General features: G+C 38.7%; 1 protein-coding gene across 1 annotated transcript; it reads left to right on the top strand.

The window, feature by feature from the left end:
- Positions 1-248: 248 nt before the first annotated feature.
- Afp (alpha fetoprotein) lies at positions 249-19,496 on the top strand. Its single transcript, XM_051198085.1, has 15 exons — positions 249-411; positions 942-993; positions 1,889-2,021; positions 5,103-5,314; positions 6,500-6,632; positions 7,638-7,735; positions 9,194-9,323; positions 11,847-12,061; positions 13,961-14,093; positions 14,723-14,820; positions 15,364-15,502; positions 17,089-17,312; positions 18,394-18,526; positions 19,068-19,122; positions 19,391-19,496. Exons 1-14 carry the CDS (start codon positions 264-266, stop codon positions 19,110-19,112), a joined length of 1,893 nt encoding a protein of 630 aa, XP_051054042.1. The 5' UTR covers positions 249-263; the 3' UTR covers positions 19,113-19,122; positions 19,391-19,496.
- Positions 19,497-22,567: the final 3,071 nt, after the last annotated feature.

Raw genomic sequence — 22,567 nt, 5'->3', positions numbered from 1 at the left:
TTAACTATTCTTCAGTGTAGGGGAAATTATCTATTTGCAAAGTTTAGTTGGAAAAGAACATTTGCAGCGTTTGCAAGATGTTTTTCTTTTTTTTCCACTCTGAAGTGGTCTGCGTCCTTGAACATAAGATACGGGTGACCCCGACTGTGTTAATTATTGGCAAATTGCCTCATTTTGACTTAAGGAAGTAAAATAGTATGTTTGCCTGCAGATGGTTACTAGTTAACAGGCATCACATAAGAAGGGTATATAAGAACACCAGCATGACTGCTCTCTGCATTCTGCTCCCATCACCACCAGCATCATCATCGAAGCAACCAGCAGCCATGGAGTGGAGGGTAGCCATATTTTTTGCTTTCCTACTAAATGTTGCTGAATCCAGAATGTTGCATAGACATGAGTTTGGAATAGGTAAGATGCTTTATGATTTGGGATCTATTTTTCTATAAAAATATTCTTAAATATTCTCACACTTGCATCTCTTTGGGTATCTTGATTTAGGCATCATATTTACTATTGTAGACAAGGGAAATATTTAACTGGTGCTAGTTCCTTCAGATTGACAAAAAATTTAACATTTTTATTCTCATTAAGGGCTAATTGTCGGACTCTCTGAAAAGTATCACTGGGAATAGGCCAGCTGTACATAATTACATCCAAAGGCTAGTAAAATAAGCCAGTTAGAACATGGCACTGTTAGGGAGCTAGACAGTTAGGGAATCTGAAATATGAGTTTTAGTGCTGAGTGTGCCATTGGTCATTCTGGTTAATTTTGTTCCTTATATCTTTTTAGTTTTTCCAAGTATAAAATTAAGATATCTGGATAGGTGGCTCTTAATAGCGTCTTAGATCTAAAAGTTACAGTTTGGGTTTAAATTCAATAACGGTGACTGCTTTCCAAGATGAAATGCTTCCCTGTCAAAATCTCTTTTGTTTTCCAGCTTCCACACTAGATTCTTCCCGGTGTTCCACAGAGAAGAATATGCTTAGCCTGTAAGTTTCAGTTGTGTAAATACATTACAGATACACAATGCAAACAATAATCTTTAGATAGCTGTATATAAGTTTTTAAATTACAGGAGAGAATTGAACAATATTAAGGCTCCACTTATACTGAATATAAAACAGATGTGCAAAATGCTGAACTTTGACTAGTGCCTTGCATATTAACCTATACATTTTCAAATCTAAAGGTTAATTTCTCAGCAATCAATAATAGTTCTGTGTGGGTGTAGGAATTTTTTTTATTAGTACCAATAGGAAGATATCTATATCTCTAGTTTGCAAATTGTTTAATATCAAGTCATAGGAAGTAAAATATTTTTATTTCTGTTATTTGTAGAGGACAGTTTATTCCTTCAAATGTTGCCTCTGTTCTACCCATTTGAAACACTTTATAGTGAGGAATTTAAATGCACGTGTTACTGGTGATGTTTACATGCAGAAATCTGGACACAGCATTGCTCTGAGTCAGTCTGAGACTACCACAATCTAGGATCGGAGTTCAGTCACAATTGGAGCAAACATAATTGGAGGTTTAATGACTTAATCTTTGCTTAAATTAAGTAAGAAAAAAAAAAACTCGTAAAACTATAGGTTTTCCCAGGTACCAATGCATCACAGTAAAAAGTGGCCAAAAAGGAGGATGCATTTTTAGGAAATCCATTTACTTTGACTTGTAAGAGTTACATCTATATTGATGGATGAAGATGACAGAAAGAAAATTGATTTCTGAGTGATTAGAACCGGATTTCACATAGATCCTCAGCAAGGGGTGTCTCCTAAACAGATTCGAATGTAAGCCGCCAACAGAAAAGGCTGTACTTGGAAGACAAGTGTAACCCACCCGAGTCTAGTCCCTGAGCCTCTGTGTCTGGTTTTGTTTCAGTGCTACCATAACGTTTGCCCAGTTTGTTCCGGAAGCCACTCTTGAGGAAATAAACAAAATGACGAGTGACGTGATGACTGCAATTAAGAAACCCACTAGCGATGAGCAGCATGGAGGGTGTTTAGAAAACCAGGTGAGTGAATAGACAGAAAAGCCCCATTGACACTTAACCAACATTTAGGTTGTAGCAGAGAAGACACCAGAAAGATGTGCATTTAGTTATTTGAAAACCTGTTGTAGGAAAGCAGGGTTCGATTAGTTCTGGAATCCCGAAGAGCTCTGTTGCAAAGCAAGTGGCTGCTAAAACAAGCCAAAATTAGCAATGGAGGCTAATAGCTGCGGTTACAGAGTGAGATTTTCTGAGTGATCGTGGAACATTTTCCTCTTTGAGGTGACATCAGGTGGACAGGGTGACATCAGGTCCATTTAGAGTTGTCATGGAGACTTATGTTAACGATGAATGGCAGTTTATCTTTTCTCATGCACACAATGTGGCTGACTTCTTTCTAGGGATTACTGCAAACACACTAGGTGGAAGTTGATGTTTACCAATCAGAATGTCTATCCAGTGAATCATCAGAGTCCACATCTTATTTATAAATGTTAAATCATTAAATGTATAATAATATCTATATTATGTAATTGTGATTTCATGTGAGATTATATAATTATTGATGATATTATAAATAAAATGAATAATAAGAATATAATATTATTATATGATAATAATAATTGAATCAATTAAATCTCTAATAATGATCCTGCAAGATGGACAATTTTTCTTGAGCAGGGAACTGAGGCCTAGAGAAGTCCCTTCTCTCGGGAAATACAGTTTGGCAGAACTGGGGTTTAATGAGTACATCTGGCTCCAGAAATAACATACTTAGCAGGCTGCTCACAGAGAGTGCGAGGCCCAGGTTATTCGGGTTGTCAGATGTAGCAAACACACAGGATCATCAATATCTGATACCTGTGTAAGTCAGAACTTCAGAAAAATAATCAAGTTTAAGCACATAGTTGTCCTGGAATAGAAGTTCTTTATACATTAGTTATTATTACGTTTTGTATAGAAATTGACATTATACTTGTTAGAATTATTTGTGTATGGAGCAAAATCCCCAGAGCTCTGTCCCCAGTTGAGCTGAAGTGGACAAAATGTTATGTGTCAGGCACTGTATAGGAGATCTCCCTTAAAAAAATATTTTAAAATGTATTCATTGAGACTTTCTTACAAAGTATTTTAACTACATTCATGTTCCCAGTCCCCCTTCTAAGACCTCCAGACTGCTCCAACCACTATCTCTCTCTCTCTCAGTCTTGTTTCTTCTTTTTAAAAAATCCATAGTGTCCTCCAGTATGTGCATGGGTGTGGGGCCATCCCCAGGCATGTGCACCAAGAGCCACATCCTAAAGAAAACCTACCCTTTGTCTTCTGGTAGCCAACAGCAGCCAAAAACTCCTTTGCAAGGGCTGTGGCTTCGTGAGTCCCTTCCTGTCCATGCAGAAGTTTTGAATAGTTTGATTTTATTCAGGTCTTGTACAGACAACCATTGCCATTGCAACACCATGTGTACAATTGCCCTGCGGTGTCTGAAATGTTTTTGCAGAAGTCCTCTTGCATCTGTGGCTCTTACGAACTTTTCTTCCTCTTTCCCAATGGATCCTGACCCTTGATGGCAGAGGCTGTCCCCTCTCTATAGATGTCCCGTTTAGGGTTGAGAACTTCACAGTAAGTTCTGCGCTTTGGCCAGCTTTGAATCTCTGAATTAATCACCATCCATTGAAAACAGAAGCATCAGGGATTAGAGCTGAGGGCTGCTCCAAGTTCAGCTAGCAGCGATGAGTGTTTAGAAGGCAGTCTGATACTATGCCCCTCAGTAAAATAGATAGAAATGGGTTCTCTCTTAGGCCTATGACACATACTCAACCATGGGTACTAGGTGTAGTTTATTTTGCCAGGCATGAGTTCTACTCTGTGAGAACAGGCCTGAAATCCAGTCAAAGCACTATTGGTCACCCTTGTGAATTTATGCTACTGTTGTACCAATATCCCTCAGACAGGCTCATTGTTATCATACAATTAACAGTCACATAGTTTACAGCTGGGTAAGAGTGTAGATTTGATGACTTTTCTTTCCCAGCAGCTCGAACAGAAACTTCTGACATTATGAAATCTATCCAGTAAGAAGGCAAATTCAGATGCTTCTTAGAACTCTAAAATTTATCATTAGTAACAATCCTTGATTTGCATTTTTGCTTTTGTCTTTCTCCGTTAATCAGTTAAAAATGTGTGTATAAATTATGCCCCAAACACTTCTTATTGCAGTTTTTTATTCAATTAGAGTTCAGGATAATGTTACAGATTGGGTGAGTTGTCATTGTCTCTGAAAATTCAAAAGGTTTCTCTAAATGGTGTATTGAAACATACATGGTGGCACACTCCTACTATCTGTGCTCAGGAGGCTGGGACAAGTGGTACTGAGTTTGAGGCTTTACATAATGTGTTTCAGGCAGCCGGAGCCATGAAGAGACACTCTCTTAAGCACGTAGGGAACATCAATAACCAAAAGTGAATATTGAAAATTAGAGTCTTAAGTAAGACCAGCAAGATTTTAAGAATATGAACAGCTATAATAGTTAAAGATTTTCCTAAAATGGATGAAACATACATTTTTTAAAGAGGCTTTCTTCAGATTACTAGATATATCCAATCTCAGTGAGTTTAGGCAATAAGGAAGAAAGCATTTTAAAAACATTGTAGCTAAGTCTGTAATTATGACTAATGAAGGGAGAGTCCACTTTGAAGTCACTTTTGTTTTTAACTGAAAATAATACCTGATTTTAGAATATTGTCCTGCTGTTAGAAGGCTAAGTTGGAATGAGCATCTATGAAACAATGAGAAAAGGTTGTTATTATTAAAAGAATAAAATTGCTTAATTTAAAACCAAGCTAGGGAATATAAATTATTCCATGGCCACTTTTCTTTTAAAATAAAATAACTATGTCTTAGAGTCATGTGTGCTGCCCAGGGATGTAAATTAGAAGCCTTTCCCCCTAAAAGCTACCAAAGAAAGTCATCACATCGGTCCAAGAGGAAACCTATTGAACACGTACAGGGAAAGTCCTTAATGTACTGGTCTCAGTTTGGATGTTAGAAAACTTCCAGTGCAGTTAGTGGCCTTTCATGAAAAATAAAAAATTTTCTTTCCCCAGATATCTGTGTTCCTGGATGAAATTTGCCATGAGAAGGAACTCTCTGAAAAGCATGGATACTCAGACTGCTGCAGCCAAAGTGGGGAGGAGAGGCACCAGTGTCTGCTTGCACGCAAGAAGACTGCTTCAGCCTCTATCTTGCCCTTTAGCTTCCCAGAAGCTGCCGAGAGTTGCAAAGCATACGAAGAAAACAGGGAGGTGTTCATGAATAGGTAAGGACCATCCACCGGGCAGGCAGTGTCTCTGCACTCTACAAGTGTACTCCAAGTTGTGTAGAAGTAGGAAATATAGTCAGGGCGTGTCTGCTGAGGAGTGCATAAGGAATACCCCAAGCGCTTCCTGTTAAACACAGGCTGTGAGAGGCAGGACAGACCACATGTAGACCCAGCCTCAGATCCTTCAGCCGACAGAGATATCTCTTTCCCACCTTCAAAGTCTTGATTTTGCTTCACCCCAAAATATGCCAGTATTGCAGAAAATGACTTCCAAAGGCCAGATATTTATGCGTCGTGCTCACTAAATTGATAAGTAAGATTGTATAGTCAGATAATGCTGGAATAAATGTGCTTGGCACAAATGGTGGGATGAATGCTCACAAGCATTGATGTCACTCTCTCCCCTCCCTTTAAAAATATTTCATTTTATTTTTAAGACAGTGTCTCATAATATCCAAGCTGGCCTTGAACTAAGTATGTAGCTAAGGATGGGTTTGAGCTACTGATCCTCCTGTCTCTGTCTTCCAAGTGCTAGGGTTATAGGCATATGCAAATTTTCATACATTCATTTATATGTCTATCTGTCTGTCTATCTATCTATCTGTCTATCTATCTATCTATCTATCTATCTATCTATCTACCTATCCATGCATACATTTATATATCCTTCTATATCTCTATCTCTCTAGCTAATCTATGTACCTCTAGTGTTTTCTTTCTATCTATCTATCTAATCTATCTATCTATCTATCTATCTATCTATCTATCTATCTATCTATCATCTATCTATATCTTTACCTATATAGAGAGTAGAGAAGACTTGTTAAGGTGGTTACTTAGAAGTCTGGCCTTGCTTATTCCCCAGACATGTCTGGGCAGACATATTGAAAAAGGCATTTCAATAAGAATCATAGCATCTTTATTTTTGTAATAGACTCTGAAAAAATGTACTGGACCTTTTCTTTTCTCCTGAAGTTGACAGACAGGAGATTTTCTTGACAGTATCTACAAGAAACACACACATTTCCCTTGTAACAGCACAGTAAAGAAAAGGCCCAATACATGCCATTGCTTTTGCAGTTATCAGAATTTTTAAGTAAATCCCAGAGTCTATTTCAGAACAGTTATAGTCAATTCAATTTTTACATGTTTGTAAATCTCCAAGTGTTGTCCATTTCACAGGGTTGTCTACGAAGTGTCAAGAAGGTACCCCTTCATGTATGCGCCTGCCATTCTTTCCTTGGCTGTTCAGTATGACAAGACAGTCCCAGTTTGCTGTAAAGCTGAAAACCCAGAGGAATGCTTCCAGACAAAGGTGGTATCTTAGTTCAGCTACCTGAACCTAAATGGGGTCTAAATACGGCTCTGGAAATCAGAAGCAAAAATGGAAATACGCCTAATGTATCTTCAGAAGAGAATGTAGTTCTTTTTCCTTCTAATGAATACCATTTTTTTAAACTGGGTCTTTCCCATTATCAATGAAATTTCATTTGTATTTATAGTTATAGTTAGAAAGAGTATCTCTAGTGGTATGGTACAACTTTAGGCCAAAGTAAAAATATGTGTATTTTGTAGCTTCATGAATCTTTAAAGAAAGTAGAAGTAATAGAAACCTATTTGGAAGTGGTGACTTAATAGCCATAAGCTTGACAGAATGGTGGCCTCTTCTGCAGAGCAGGACAGTGAAACAATATTCATACAGAATAGACAACCCCATGGACAATTGACAGGTGATGAGCACACTCTAAGTTCAATCAGAGCTAAAGAAGATGAATGTTGATGCAATAAGTTGTTTACATGTCAGCAAGAAGGAGCATATTTCAGTGTCTGGCTTTTGTTTGCTTTCTTTCCTTTGCTTTTTGAGACAGGATCTTGCCATATAGCTCCAACCAGAGTCTTGTCATAGAGCTCCAACTGGACCCAAATTCCTAAGAATCACATGCCTTTCTTCAATACCAGATTGTGATGTACTCTTGTTTTTTAATGGAGCTGGAGTCAGCAGGCTTCAGTTTTCCTGGGGCTGAAAAGCACAGCTGTCCAAATGGCCCCAGCATCCAAAATACAATGTTTTGTTTTGAAGTATTTTAAATAAATCTTAGGCATATAGACATAAGAATTAATCTAAAAGTCATTAAAAATAATGTGCTTAAATGTCTGGTGATTCTAAGTTTAGTTAAAAAAAAATCCATGCACTTCCTTGTGTTATCTGCATACATTGCTTTTTTAATTCTTAGAAAGATTGCATGGGCTTTATTTATTTATTTATTTATTTATTTATTTATTTATTTATTTATTTGCCACTCACTTCTTCTGCATCTAGAGAGCATCAATTGCAAAGGAATTGAAAGAAGGAAGCTTGCTGAATGAGCATGTATGTGCGGTAATAAGGAAATTTGGATCCCGAAACCTCCAGGCCACGTAAGTTTAAGCTTCTATGTTGGCAATCGAGTAGGAGCTGTAGAGCTGCTATTTATCTTTCTCAGTGTCACTCTTACAGAGTAAAGTCCCTTTTGGCATGGTAGACTGTGATTAGAATCATGAAATCTCAGGATCAGAAGGAAGCCATCAGATCAGCTGTCTATTTATTACTTACAAAGCCTCTCTGGGATGACATTCGAGAGAGAATGTTGAAGTTTATACTGCTTGCCTGTTCTAGACACTTTTGTTTCTGTCAGCAATCAAACTATACCACCTCATTAGACCATAGTTTTCTAGCTCTTCTACAAAGTAGGCAGGCCCTCATGGAGAGGCATCACAGACTTGTAGCCTAACAAGAAATTCTTCATATTAACTGTGTTTCCTCATCCACTCCACTGTGTCAAGCGTTGCTTCTCATTAAAATAGTCCCTTGAGGTGACAACTTTAGGACCCAGTGGCAAGTGAGAGGCCAGTTCTAATTGAGTCATGAGAATTGTGCTCAGCTGTGACTCAGTGGACCTTTACAGTCATGCAGTTAGTTCCAAAGACTGGCGGGGACTTCCTCCCGGAGGAGGCCATACTTACCCTTCAATTACCTTCCAGTTCTGGAGAAACTTAACAGTCAGTTCATGAAGCAGCTTAAAAATCTGTCTGAGGAGTAAAATTAAAATGAAGAAACAATTATAGCAATGGCATAATGTATCTATCAACAAGTAAAGCCATAGTCTCCCCAGTTAGCACCAAATTCCTTCTTCATCAGTAGCAATGGCTCAGGCGTCTACTCAAGGGAGCAGGATTTCTGCTCAGATATCCCTTCACATGAACGGAATCCCCAGATGGATTCCTTCCTTCTGCCTTGATCTGATCACTTGTCTACAATGCTGAGTCCAATCCTCTTCTTCTGTTTCAGTGGTGTGTGTATCTGTACCCTCCCAGGTTCCTCACAAGTATTTTTTTCTATGAGATGCAAAGCAAGTGTTATTCTCCAAGAATTTTCCCACCTCTTCATTGTACATTCTTAATAAACAATATTTATATTTGTCCTTTTTGAGGCAGGATCTGCTAGTTGAGGCTGGACTTGGCCTCCTAATGCTCCTGCCTCCACCTCCTGTCCCCGGGAATTGTAGTTGAGTGCCACCATGTGTGCTACAAAGATCCCAAATGCTCAGGGGCAGGTATGAACAAGCAAGGATACCATTTATCTTGAGTCACTAGAAAGTCTTTATGAAGCTATAAATTACTATTAAATCATTTTTTGGGGACCCAGTCCATGAGCTACAGAGCTTTTACCTAGAGGGAAGGGGCCAAAGCCAAGGAGGCCTAAGACACGTTTCCTTTTCTTTTAAAACAAGACATCTCATTTCTTTGTCCTTGGAGGTAACTGGACAGATGCTCTGTAGAAAATGCAATTTCATTTTGATAAACAAGACTTTTTTTTTTTAAATCTTGCTCTCCCAGAACCATTATTAAGATGAGTCAAAAGTTTCCCAAGGCGAATTTCACAGAGATTGAGAAGCTGGTCCTGGATGTGGCCCACATCCATGAGGAGTGCTGTCTAGGAAACGCCATGGAGTGCCTGCAGGATGGGGTAGGAGTCTCTCTCTTCCTACAGATGGTTTCTACCCCCTCCCTTTTCACTTAGTTTCACTCTAAATGAAGGTCACCTGTCCTGATCAGGGCACAGGGTATGGTAGCTGTGACCCGGTGAAGTGAACTCACAGTCTTCCTAAGGGTAGAACTTAAGCTATATCCTTGATCTCGGCTTCCACTTCAGACATTAATGATCCCTGGCCCCTTTTGTGATACTAAGGCACATTTGTTTCTTTATTTGACTTAAATACAGTGAGTGTCTTCTACCAGCTAGCTAGCTGCTGGTTCACCATGAAAGACTCTTGTTAGAAAAATATAAATTGACATCAAGGAATTTATAGTTTAATCAGAGAGATAAAACAATGGCCTTCTGGTAAGGGGCGCTGTCTTGGGGGATTCGAAGAAGATTCAGATATCCTAGCTGTAGTCTGTAGGGCTGTTTTGTCCAGCTGTTTGGAATGTAGGATCAGCTTGTACTCTGTTTCAGGCGGTCTGGTGTGATCAAACCACATTAGTCTGGAAGGAATCCACATCTTTTCATTTTCTGTGGAAACAAAAATAGAAATACTTTTCCCCAGTAACTTGTTCTTCAACTTATATTTTGGAGTCAAAGCGTTTTTTTTTTTTTTTTTTTTTTTTTTTTTTTTTTTATTATTTTACATGTCGATCCCAGTTCCCTCTCCCTCCCTCCCTCCCTCCCCCCCAAGCCCTCCCTCCCTCCTTCCCTCCCTTTTGCCCTCTCTACCCTCTCCCATGCACTCTAAACACCCTCCCCTCCCAACCCCCCACCACAATACAATATGTAGGGGAATGCCATCCAGTTGGGGTCATGTAGATCTGACAGGTCCTGTGAAGTAGGGACTAGGGCTTCTCTCCTATCTCTAGAATAAGGCAGTTATCCCTCCATGGGGGATATGTTTGCAAAGTCCTTTTGTGCACCAGGGATACATCCTGGCTCCACTGTCTGAGGTCTCTTAGACTGCTCAGACCTCCTGGCTGAGACCCATATTCAGGGGGGTTCGAGTCAGACCCCTGTTGGCTTCCCAGCTATCAGTCTAGTGGCCCTTAGCTCCTCCTTGTTCAGGTAAGCTGTCTCTATGTACTTGGAAAGAACGACGCCCAAATTCCCAAATATTGTGTATAAATGTTTGTTTTCATTTAATTGGACTTTGTTATATAAAATTAAATAAAAAATACTCTATATGCATAAAAAAATCTTAAAAAAAAAAAAAACAATGGCCTTCTTGGAGTTATAAACTGTCTAGCTTGCCAGAATAATGCCTGACACATGGAAACATTCTGCCATAGTTTTAAAAGCAATCTGACAAATTTATAAGCAAAACTAACCCAAGAAACTGTTGAACAAGGGAAAACATCTGCTCATGGCAAGCAGAAGTGTGAAGAAAGGGATATACAAGAATTAAAACCCCAAACTCTTAGCAGTGGACTCCATAAGAATGGTCATGGACATGGTGTGGCAATTTGTGGCCGATTCTGGGCTTCCTAAACATTGAAGAGAGGTCTACATACACCAAATCATCCCCTCGTCATTCATGGGACACCAAGGAGACTTAAAAAAAAATCACTGTTGCTAGAGGCTCAAATGACTTGGAAACTGAGCTAGGAAAGGCTCATTTCAGTACACTCCCATGGCATTTGGTAGAGATGGGGGGGGGTGGCAGGTGGCAGGGGACAGACACTAGGGCAGCAGGCATCCCTGTCCTGAGGAATGGATGAACCAGGAAGCATAGGCTTGAGCACTTATTGCTCATGCACATGAAGAATTCATCAGTCCCTTAGGAATACCGGGAACAAGCAATTTGTTTGTTTGTTTGTTTTGTTTTGTTTTGTTTTTTGAGGACAGCTTTCTGGGTTTGTTAAGTGACAATTTTATTGATTTCAATAGACAGTTAAAAACTAGCTTTTAACTTTTGGAGCTCATAGCTACTTTTTCATTGAGAGTAGAAAAACAAATAATTTTGGTATTTTAAGGAAGGCTTTAACACCTGAATATTACATTTCAACTGTCACTGCTGATAATGCCCCTGAGCAGACACAAGTTTTCTCTTCAGGAGTTTCACAGTTCATTGTCTAGAGACTGCCCTCTTCAGGGCAGAGTGTGTCACTGTATATCAAGATGGAGGGGAGAAATAGCAGTTAGAACACCCACTGAAGATATTGTCCTTTGGAAAATTTCAGTACCAATAAAGAGACACACTCTAGTTTGAGCATCTCTATTCCTTCTTTTCTTGAAGATGTGTTTTTTATTAAAATAGAAAGTAGGACTTAGGTGTAAAATGTGGAAAGGTCACGATCAAATCGGAAAGCAACGAGGAAAATCAAGGTGAGCAAACTAAAAAGGAACGTGAGGAGGTAAAAGAAATGAGGCAAAATGCCTGTACTAATCCTTGATTTTTCTCTTCTCCTCTCCATGTCTCTTCTTTCACTTTCTTTTTAAGCTTTCAGTTCCTACTGTAAAGGATAAGTCTTTGAGATTTATACTTTGGTATTCCCATTACAGGAAAAGATCATGTCATATATCTGTTCTCAACAAGATATTCTGTCGAGCAAAATAGCAGAGTGCTGCAAATTGCCCACCCTGGAACTTGGCTATTGCATAATTCATGCAGAAAATGATGACAGACCTGAAGGTTTATCTTCAAATCTAGATGGGGTTTTGGGAGATAGAAATTTTGGCAAACTTTCTTCAGAGGAAAAAATCATGTTCATGGCAAGGTAATGTGCCCTTTAAATGTGTGTTGAAATGGGGAATGGTGGCTATAGTTTTTGAGCTCAGTTGAGGCTGTCTATCTAGATCTAGATGTGAATCCAAGGGTACCCACAGACCTAGTGACTAGGGAATGAAACCTATGGTAGAGTGGCAAGGCTTCCATAATGACCACTTTATTCCATAATTTCTGCTTCATATTTTCTCTGAAATGAGGAATGCCATCCTATTTACATATCTCATGATAACCACCAAGAACTTTCAAAGAGAATCTAGGTATTTCTTCAATAAAGAAGGCTTAGGATGCCAAGTTGGCAAAGTGGGGGAAAAGCACTTGTGACACAAACCTGACTGCCTAGGTCAAAGCAAGGAAACTGGAGCGATGCAGCCAATTTCCAAAAGTGCTTCTTGATAACATATGCATGCTATGGCTTGTGTGCCCACCCCCTCCAGTAATAATAGATAAATGAAATTAAATTTGAAAACAAGAGGGGCCCAAGATCATGAATAGACTCTCTTGCTATACATGTTTTTAAAGACCATCGCCAATATATAACTCAAGAGCTGAGTCAGATAGAAGGCTTTTCATTGAAACACATTGCTTGCTATTTACTGAATTTTTAAGTCAATGAAGAAAACATGTTTAGAGACGTTTGCACAATGGTGGTTTCTTGTAGTATAGTCAATAGGCACAAATTCACTTTATTTGCTAACAGTCAAGTTAATACCTTTCCTTTATTGTATGTACCTGTGGATGCTATTAGAATAGGAATTTGTACAGCTCTTAGGACATTATACTTAATGATTTCTTTGGACCTTTCTCAAGTTAAGAGCCTGATTCTAATGCAGCAATGAAAACGTGGCTCAATTTTCTTCATAGTATTCCCAGAAGATGTAACTATTTTGCTGTATTAAAATCAGGTATTTACATGCCATTTGTACTGCTAAATAAAATTATGCAAGGCAAAACAAAGACTAGATTTAGGAGACACATCTAGAGATTTTATTGATGGTATAAGTAAACACTACTAATATCTGTAACCCTGGAATAATTTATATTAAAGATATCTTTACCCTTATTTTTGCATTCATGTCTAAGAAAGCTAAGAGTTTACCTCTTAGAAACAGGCCTTCAGTGACAAAGAATGTTTGTAGTCAACATTTTCTCATCTAAGAATGATCTTCTTCCAAACCCTTGCACTCCCTTCACTCCCACCTTGGCTGTTGTATCACTTACCCAAAGGAGCTGTGCTTGACCAGAAGCCAAATTAGTGATCATCCTTTTTGGGTGCCAGCTCTCTTCCTGCCTTCCATTTTTCTTTATTTTTCTCCATTGATTTATCACTACCAAAGATGGATGACCCATTTAAGCTTGAGTCTGCCTCCTTATAACAAATGCTTTGGAGAAAGAGGAATTTTTTCCTACATGGCATTAGCTCTTCACTGTTTAGAGCAATTTTAGCTTCCAGAACACTCTGGAAAACACATCTGTTGGATAAATGACTATAAATCTCACAGTTAAAAAACCAAAGTGAGCTAATAAAGTAAAATTATTTATATCATTCTTTCTTAATTAACAATAATCTCACATGCATGCATACATAGTTTTAGAACTAAGTTCCATATATGAGAGAAAATATGCAGTGTTTGAATCTGGCTTATTTCCTTAATGATTTCCAGTTCTGTCTATTTTCTGGCAGATGTCATGATATCATGAAAGGACATTTTATAGGGTAATTTGAGCCAGCACTAATAGTTTTTCTATTCATAGAATTAAAATTGTTTTTTCAGCTTCACTTGCTATTTGATTTTTAATGCCTATATGGCCTGACTGTTATATAGTTAGGAAATTAATAGTGTAATTTTGTCTTATTTCAAACAACATGATATTTTTCTACATATTTCAGATTTCTTTATGAATATTCAAGAAGACACACCAAGTTTGCTGTCTCAGTCATCCTAAGAGTTGCTAAAACATACCAGGAGATAATGGAGAAGTGTTCCCAGTCTGAAGATTCAGCTGCATGCCAGGAAAATGGGGTAGGTTGCACTAGAATACACAGGATAAGCTATAAACCTATACTGATAAAAGCCATCGGAAATTCTGTTTGTGGGCCAGTGAGATGGCTCAGTATGCAAAAATACCTGTTGTGAAAGCCTGGGATCCTGGGTTGTGTCATTGGTACCATATAAAGGCAGAAGGAAAAGAAGTTGGAGTGGCTTCCACACATGTCCTTTGGGCATGCTCTTCACCGAGTAATAAAAATCAACTATTTTTATTAAAACAATTAAAAGTGACTATTAACTAGCAATTAGTTAGTTATATGTACAAATAATAATCTAACTAATAAGTAATTATTCTACCACTAACCAATGGCTTGTATAAGAAATAAAAACGTTGGACAAAAGCTCTGTGGTAAATAGAATGGAGAAAGAACATTCACTTTTTGATAGTTTTGGGGAGGCAAAATCTTATCCAGAAACTGTGGCCTTCTATCCATTATTCTCAAGAGTTCATTTGTTTTCATTCTCAAAAGTCACCCTTCATCATCTTTAATGTTTTATAAAGGCTTCTAAGACTGGTTTTATAGTAGAATAAGATACTTGCATAAAGAAAATTGTGTGTCTGGGAGAAATGAGAAATGCATGTAATAATTCTGTATTTTTAGGAAGAAGAACTCCAGAAACACATCCAGGAGAGTCAGGCACTGGCTAAGCAAAGCTGTGCTCTATACCAGAAGCTGGGGGACTACTACTTACAAAAAGTGTATGTATTTTGTTTTTATTTTCAGTGATTTAAAATTATTAATAGGCAGGGGAAACAAATTTAAATTCTTTTAAAAATCTATCTTATTTATTTATTTATTGATCATTTAAAGCCTTAATTCAAGGCTACTACCACTTGCATCCCCAGTTGGATGCAAGTCAGTATACATTCGACTCCATGACTCCTCCCAGGCTGTTCCCCTTCAGGGATAGTCAAGAACACCTGTGAAGTCTCATCTGTCCAATTGGCCATGGGTTTCCCAAACCCTGCAGCTTTTTGCAGGAAAGGTATCTGCTCTGCTCACAGCCTGACAAGGTTCCAGCAATCAAAGGTCACGGCTGGGTTGAAAGCTGTCTGCTGTGCCATCTACATCCCACAGTGACACATGGCAAGACTGGAGCATGTGGGGTGACTGTCAGAATAAAAACCCAATTGCTGGGCCACATGCCTCATGTCTTCTGACACCAAGGGTATGTCCTTGAGATTGAGTAAAATCTCATGACAACGTGGTAAAAATGCTTTTCTTTTCTTTTTTTCTTTCAGGTTCCTCATCGCTTACACAAGGAAAGTCCCTCAGCTGACCTCCGCGGAGCTGATAGACCTCACCCGGAAGATGGTGAGCATTGCATCCACGTGCTGCCAGCTCAGTGAGGACAACTGGTCTGCCTGTGGAGAGGGAGCGGTGAGTGTCCTATCTTATTCCTGTTGTTTGACTTGAAGCTGTTTCATATTTCCATCCCAGGAGAAATGGTAGAAACCTGTGTGGAGATGGTATTGCTTGGTTTGTTCAGTGAGTTCAGATGGAGGGGATGGGAGTGATGTTTTTTTTTTAGCAGTTTGCCTTTGGTCAGATTTCCTACTTTTCTAGTATGCCTGGTTGAAGTGCACCTGCTTTATTCAACAATATATAAGCAAGCTTTATGCATAGGAAGGAGAATAGCAAACATGTTATTCAACTTAATACTTCATATTCTCTAAATTCTTACTTCAGTACTGAAAAGAAAGGCAAAGTTTTTCTTATAATAGATTGCAATTCGCTGTCTTATTTTAGCCATATTTAGGGATCTGCCTTTTGCAGGCCAGTCTTATCATTGTAGTGATAGTTGGGGCAGTTTGTTCTCAAGGTCAAGTGCAGGAGTGAGAGTTATGTTCTGGATAGTAAGCTTGAGCTATTTGCATTTGGTATTTGAGAATAAAAATTGTACCATTTTTGTAGGGAGACTGTCTTAGACTAGGTAATCTGAATGACTTACATAGACTAAGCCTGAGAATAGTAAGTACACAAACATGCTAAAATTAATTAAAATTTATAACCAGGTAGTTAAGAGATATCTTTGAAGTATGTGAGATAGGAAGAATATATGTAAAAGTTTTTACACACCCATTTATTTTCTGTTAAGTGTGTGTGTGTGTGTGTGCACACACACGTGCGCAAATAAATAAATAAATAAATAAATAAATAAATAAATAATGGCAAAGGTTAGATTTGTTCTATTTTGACCTTTAGAAAGTGATTTTCTGCACCAAAACTCAAACTTAGGAGTTGAAGAGATAACTTGGACAAATAAAATTGCCTACTGCGCACCCTTTAATCCCAGCACCTGGGAGGCAGAGGCAGGTGGATCTCTATGAGTTCAAGGCCAGCCTGGTCTACAGAGTGAATTACAGCATAGCCAGGGTTATATAGTGAGATCCTGCCTTGAATAAACCAAACTAAACCAAAAAAAAGTGTGTAGTGCTCTCATAGAGTACCCAAGTTTGGTTTTTAGTGCCCACTGAAAATGGCTCCCAAACACCTTTTTACCCTAGATCCACAGAGATTTTATGCCTCTACCTTCCACAGGCACCCATACTCACCCATACATATCACCCCTACATACACATAATTAAAAATGAAATAGTTAAAGAAAAGCAAAACTCAACCACATACACATAGAAAACAACCTACCAATTGATGTATATGCATCAAGATGGAGATATTTTTCCTCTTTGAAAGTCTATATGCAACTAGGAGTATATTTCAGACAGCCAACGGTTTCATCAGTATCTCATCTGTTAACCCGTGTCACGTACACACTAAGTTTTATCCCGTGCAAACAGGCAAACATTTAAAATCCACATCAGGCCATTAGTATGGCAAATTTTCCTGTAATATTAGTGATAAGTTCCCAGACATGGGGTGTCACTTCATGAGATTTCTGGACATGTGAGCCAATTTGGTGGCTAATTTCATTTCCCTGCTCCCTTCTTTCTTATTCTCCTAACCAGGCTGACCTTTTCATCGGACACTTGTGTATACGACACGAAGTAAACCCTTTGAACCCTGGTATTGGCCACTGCTGCAACTCTTCGTATTCCAACAGGAGGCCATGCATCACCAGCTTGGTGATGGATGAAAGCTATGTTGCTCCCCCATTTTCTGCTGACAAATTCACCTTGAACAAGAATCTGTGCCAGGCTCAGGGCCGAACCCTGCAGATCATGAAACAAGAGTAAGACATTGTTGTTTTCTACCACAGGGAAGACCAACGCTAGAGGGAGGAGCTGGTCTCAGCATTTCATAGGGTTCACTAGAACATAACTATCCTTGAAGCACTGAAGAATCTCTCTAAAATTAGTTGTATTTCAGTTTTTGTTCAGCCGTGTGTGTGTGTGGGGGGGTGTTGGTTTGGAAAAATCCACTAAGACAGACAATTTCCTGTTTTTGAAAACTTGTCTCTGTTGTGACAATTGTGATATATTTTGGGTAGAAGGAAAATGGATGATCTATTTTGAAAAATTAGGAGAGCTCTTTGCAGTGAGTTTGGGTATTTCCACTCCCAATTTTAGGGAATGCGTGGTTGTATTTATAAGTAGGATAATTATATCTGACTCAACCATATTGTTTAAAGAATGGAATAAATACACATTTCTTTCATTCTATAATAGTGATGGGGATAAAGCCAGTGGAATTTACATTCTTCAAATATCTATGCATTTTAATTTAAATTTAATACCCACTGTCTTTACACATGGGCTTCTTTCCTTTAGAGAGCTGTTCTTCCAGTTTACTTCACTCCAGTCAGAGGAGTGTTTTAAAAGGCAGTAAGAATGGTGCTTTCTCTCCCAAGCCTTCCCTATTGCCTTTCTGACTTTAAGTCCAACATGCAATCACTGCTAAGTGAGTAGTGTAGGCAGCCAGTGATTCTTCAGTTAAGGTATGATGATGGCAGGTGTCAGCATCTAGACATCTGGGCTTGTGTACATGGATAGACCACACTGTAGGAGAGGGAAAAATGAAAGGATAATGTAGGCAAGCACAGATCATTCCATAACAGTGTGGCAAATCCTGATATGGTGTTTCATCTGTGTAACCTGCACGGGGCAGGCCAGTGTCTTGCCATGTTTCTGGCCTCGGGCAGGCCAGTGTCTTGCCATGTTTCCGGCCTAGGGCTTTCTGATGAGAAATGTGAAGGCAATGAGTGGGAGGAGTGATGGGTTGCCGGGGCTCTGGAAATGCTCTACCACAAGCATCTTGGGAAAGTGCCATTTCACAGCAGACTCTTCTGTATTTCCGCTTGTTTCAAACCCCAGGCTTCTCGTTAACCTTGTGAAGCAAAAGCCTGACATGACAGAGGAACAGCACGAGGCTGTCACTGCTGATTTCTCTGGGTTTTTGGAGAAGTGCTGCCAAGACCAGGAGCAGGAAGCCTGTTTTGCAGAAGAGGTTTGTGTGAACCATTTCACTCCCTGAAGTCTTGTTATGGAATACCCTGCAGTAAAGAATGGAAATAATATGCTGCAAATCTATAACTTAAGATAATGACAAAATTTAAATTTTCTTCAGGAATTTTATGAAGTTTAAAATAATATTTTTTTAAGTATTAGGGAGAATTAAAAATTTAAACTATATTAAGAAAAGCAGTAATTTTGATTTACTTCCTAATAGAGAGAATGATTAAATAGACATAAATAATTGATGATAATGTAGACTGTTTCTGAGCTAAATGATCCTCATGAATTGGATCAAAAGGGTTCACTAATGTATTAATTACATAAACAAGATATTAGGAGAATATTTTAGGACATACCCTTGAACTCACTTAGGAGCATGTTTTTGTTCACCCATGGTAGAAATAAGGAATCATCTGAGTTGACTTTGTGACTGGCACCATCCCCCATCTCTTAAGGAATTGTCCGAGTTGACTTTGTGACTGCCACATTCCTATCTCTCTATCTGAACATTTTTACGTGTTCTTGTCTTTCAGGGTCCAAAGTTGATTTCAAGAACTCGTGCTGCTTTGGGAGTTTAAACTCTTCCAGGTAACAAACATTTCAGCACAGGCTAAACAATGGTATTGATTCTCCCTACATATCAATTCCTATTGATGAGGATCCTAAGAAATGCCATTAACTTTCTTTAAAATGTATATAATTTAATAAGACAGGTTTGGTTTTAAAATACTGAAACAAAAGTCTGGGAGACTTCATATGCTTCAGCAGGCCTTCCTATGTTCCTGTTAGCAAAACATTTTTTAACCTTCTCTACCTACTCAATTAAGAACATAAACTGTTTCTTTTTATATTTCAGAGGGAAGAGAGGACAAAATGAGTTGACAGTTTGGTGAGAGCTTTTTGGTTTAATTGTAACTGACAATACTTTAATGACATGGTGAAGACTTCCATGTGAGATTTCTCTCCCCATGAAATAAAGAATTCCCAACTGATTTTCTTCTCTTAGTCTGCTTTTTATGAAAACATAATCTCGTTAAACAGTTCTACATGCCATTGCCTAAAACAGATTCTATTAAAAAATCATGAGTAGTGGTCATTGTAGGAGATGAAAGCCACCCACAATAGATCTATCACAGTAGAGGCTGGATGCCATGGTAACCTGAGAAAACATTCTCAAGACTAACACTGTTAGGTGCTGCCTGGTCCTATTCCTCTTTGTATGACTACTTAAGAGGGCTAATGAAAAATGAAACTCAATGAGGAATGAAGTTATTATGTTTTCATAGGATACATGAAAATTCAACAAGTATTTTTCTTAATCTTGTTTGCTTCCCATAAACATTTTAAAACATACCCACCGTGCTGCAGTTGCCTTGGTCAAATGTACTTACTCATCTTTCTCCTTTCTAAGCGAGCACTCTTTGGCTGGCAGGTCCTGTTCCAGGAATAGTCATGGTCACTGATTCCTTAGTCATTGGTTGCTTTGGTAGAGAGTAAGAGAGAGAGAAAAAAAAGCAATGGCACTAAGTTGTGACCTTAAGGAGGTGATGACAAATTGCTAAGAGAAGTGCAGGGTGGGTGAGATCAGTTTGAAGGGGGAAATTGGCACAATCATTGAAGAAGTCTTGGGGAAGTTGAGGGTGTGTTCTCCAGTTCCAGCCCTGGGACAGGGCTTTCCACACTAGAGGAGAACACAGCAAATGGACTGGGCATGTCAAGGCAGCATGAACGGCTCCTGGGGGTACACCCATTACACTTAGAAGCAGATACTATAAAAAGTGTGAATAGGCTGTGTGTGGAGATCCACAAAACAGTTTGGCAAATGATTAAAGAAGACATTTAGAAGTAATGAGGTGAACATTGTTCGGAGGTTGGAAGAAGAAACATCAGTGCCAATACTTTATTTTAAGGATTTTTATAAACCTACAGTAACAAAAATAGAACATTTGTGTAAATGCAGATAAACAGGTCAGTGCAACAGAATTAAGTGGCTAGAAATGAGCTCACACAAATAAGGATAACTGAGTAGTGTGGCAAGCCAAACCACAGGCCAGGGAAAAGCTTTTCCAACATATGGTTCTGAAACAATTGGAAATCTGCACTACATTTTTGGAGAACCGGGAGCTCTGCTTTATACCATACGCAATGAACTAAAATAGATCATAATATAAAATGCAAAATTACAAAACTTAGAGAAAAAATATTTTGGTTTGAGAGATAGACACATCCTTCATAAATATAACATCGAGTATATAATCCATACAGAAATAAATAATGTTCAACTCTGGAAGGCATTTTAATAGAATGAAAAAGATTAATCTAAGATTGGGGAAAAGCTTTGGCAAGGCATAGACAAGCAAATCATATGTGACAAAGTGCTTACCTGTATCCAGATGATATTAACCAACCTTCAAAACTCAAGAATGATAACATGAGCAAAGGTGTTAAGACCAGTTTGGGGATACCCACAGAAACAGCAGGTGGGAGCTCACTGACTCTAGACTGACATCAGGGGAACCCACATAGGACCAAACTAGGACCTCTGAATGTGGGCAACAGTTGTGTATCTTGGGTGGTCTGTGGGGCCACTGGCAGTGGGACCAGGATTTATCCCTAGTGCTTGAATTGGCTTTTTGGAGCCCATTCTCTATGGAAGGATACTTTGCTAAGTCTAGATATTGGGGGGGGGGGGTCGCTTTGGTTCTGCCTCAAAGTAAAGTGCAGACTTTGCTGATTTCCCATGGGAAGCCTTACCCTCTCTGAGGAATGGATAATAGGTTGGGTGGGGGGAAGAAGGGGGTAGCAGGAGGAGGGGAGATAGTGGTAACTGGGATTGGTATGTAAAATGAGAAAAGATTGTTTTCAAAATTTAAAAAAGGATAAAAAACTAAACAGTGAGCAAGTAAACAAACATCACATTAAAAAAGGAAAAGCAGCTAATTGATGCCTTTACCCAAGCTGTACCAAGTGAGCATGCTGCCAAAACCAACCAGCTAGCCAGTAAACCAAACAAACAAAAGCCCCAACTCAACAAAACACGAAGACATGCCAAACACAATCATTACTTAAAAGTAAAATAAAACATGATCACACACCTATTAGAACGGTTGTAATTAAAATACTGACTACATCAATTGTCTAAAGGTTTCCAAATGCTTAGGACTCACACATTGCCTATGGGAGTGTCAAATGGTTCCACTGTTTGTGAAACTATTTTCTTATCAATTTAAACACACATACATTTTGGTACAGATATTCTGTTCCAGGATATCTACTCCAAAGATGTTATGTTCACACAAAGAAAAGCACACAGATGTTCTAATTTTATCTGAAATGACTTAAAAATGAAAGCAACAACATTGTACAGTAGGTGGGCTAGTGAATGGAGCATGGAATATTCTCATTTCTAGAATGAAAAACTACTTAAGAACGAAAGGACAATTGACATATCAAGCAGTACAACTCTCAGGTACCATTAATGAGGCATAAGATAATAGAGTGCATATTTTATTATTCCATTCATTTAAAAAATATAGAGAACATAAATCACTATATGATAGGATGCAGATCGTGGTTTGTTTGAGGAGGGAAGGAATACTAAGAGGTTGGATTACCAAGGGCCCTGAGGTCATTTTGGAGGAGCTGGCTGTATGTTCACTATCTTGATTGTGCTGATAGCTTTCTATAAAAACTTATCACTTTTCTCCTCCACTGCTGGTGGGAGTGCAAACTCATACAGCCACTTTGGAGATCAGTATGGCGGTTCCTCAGGAAAATGGGAATTAGTTTACCACAGGACCCGGCAATCCCCCTCTTAGGCATATACCCAAAGGATTCACATCCATGCAACAAAGACATCTGTTCAACTATGTTCATAGCAGCACTATTTGTAATAGCAAGAACCTGGAAGCAACCTAGATGCCCTTCAATTGAAGAATGGTTAATGAAGATGTGGCACATCTACACAATGGAATACTACTCTGCAGAAAAAAATAATGGTATCTTGAAATTCGCAGGCAAGTGGATGGCACTT

Source organism: Phodopus roborovskii, unplaced genomic scaffold, assembly GCF_943737965.1.
Source record: "Phodopus roborovskii unplaced genomic scaffold, PHOROB, whole genome shotgun sequence".
Lineage (NCBI taxonomy): Eukaryota > Metazoa > Chordata > Mammalia > Rodentia > Cricetidae > Phodopus > Phodopus roborovskii.
The sequence above is the reverse complement of the archived record's forward strand: the minus strand, read 5'-3'. Positions and strand labels throughout refer to the sequence as shown.

Excerpts from the sequence above, each read along its gene's own strand:
- Afp (XM_051198085.1), top strand. The coding sequence starts at position 264 with ATGACTGCTCTCTGCATTCTGCTCCCATCACCACCAGCATCATCATCG. Across the intron at positions 17,313-18,393 it reads CTGCAGATCATGAAACAAGA|GCTTCTCGTTAACCTTGTGA; the intron begins GTAAGACATTGT and ends TTCAAACCCCAG. Across the intron at positions 18,527-19,067 it reads AAGCCTGTTTTGCAGAAGAG|GGTCCAAAGTTGATTTCAAG; the intron begins GTTTGTGTGAAC and ends CTTGTCTTTCAG.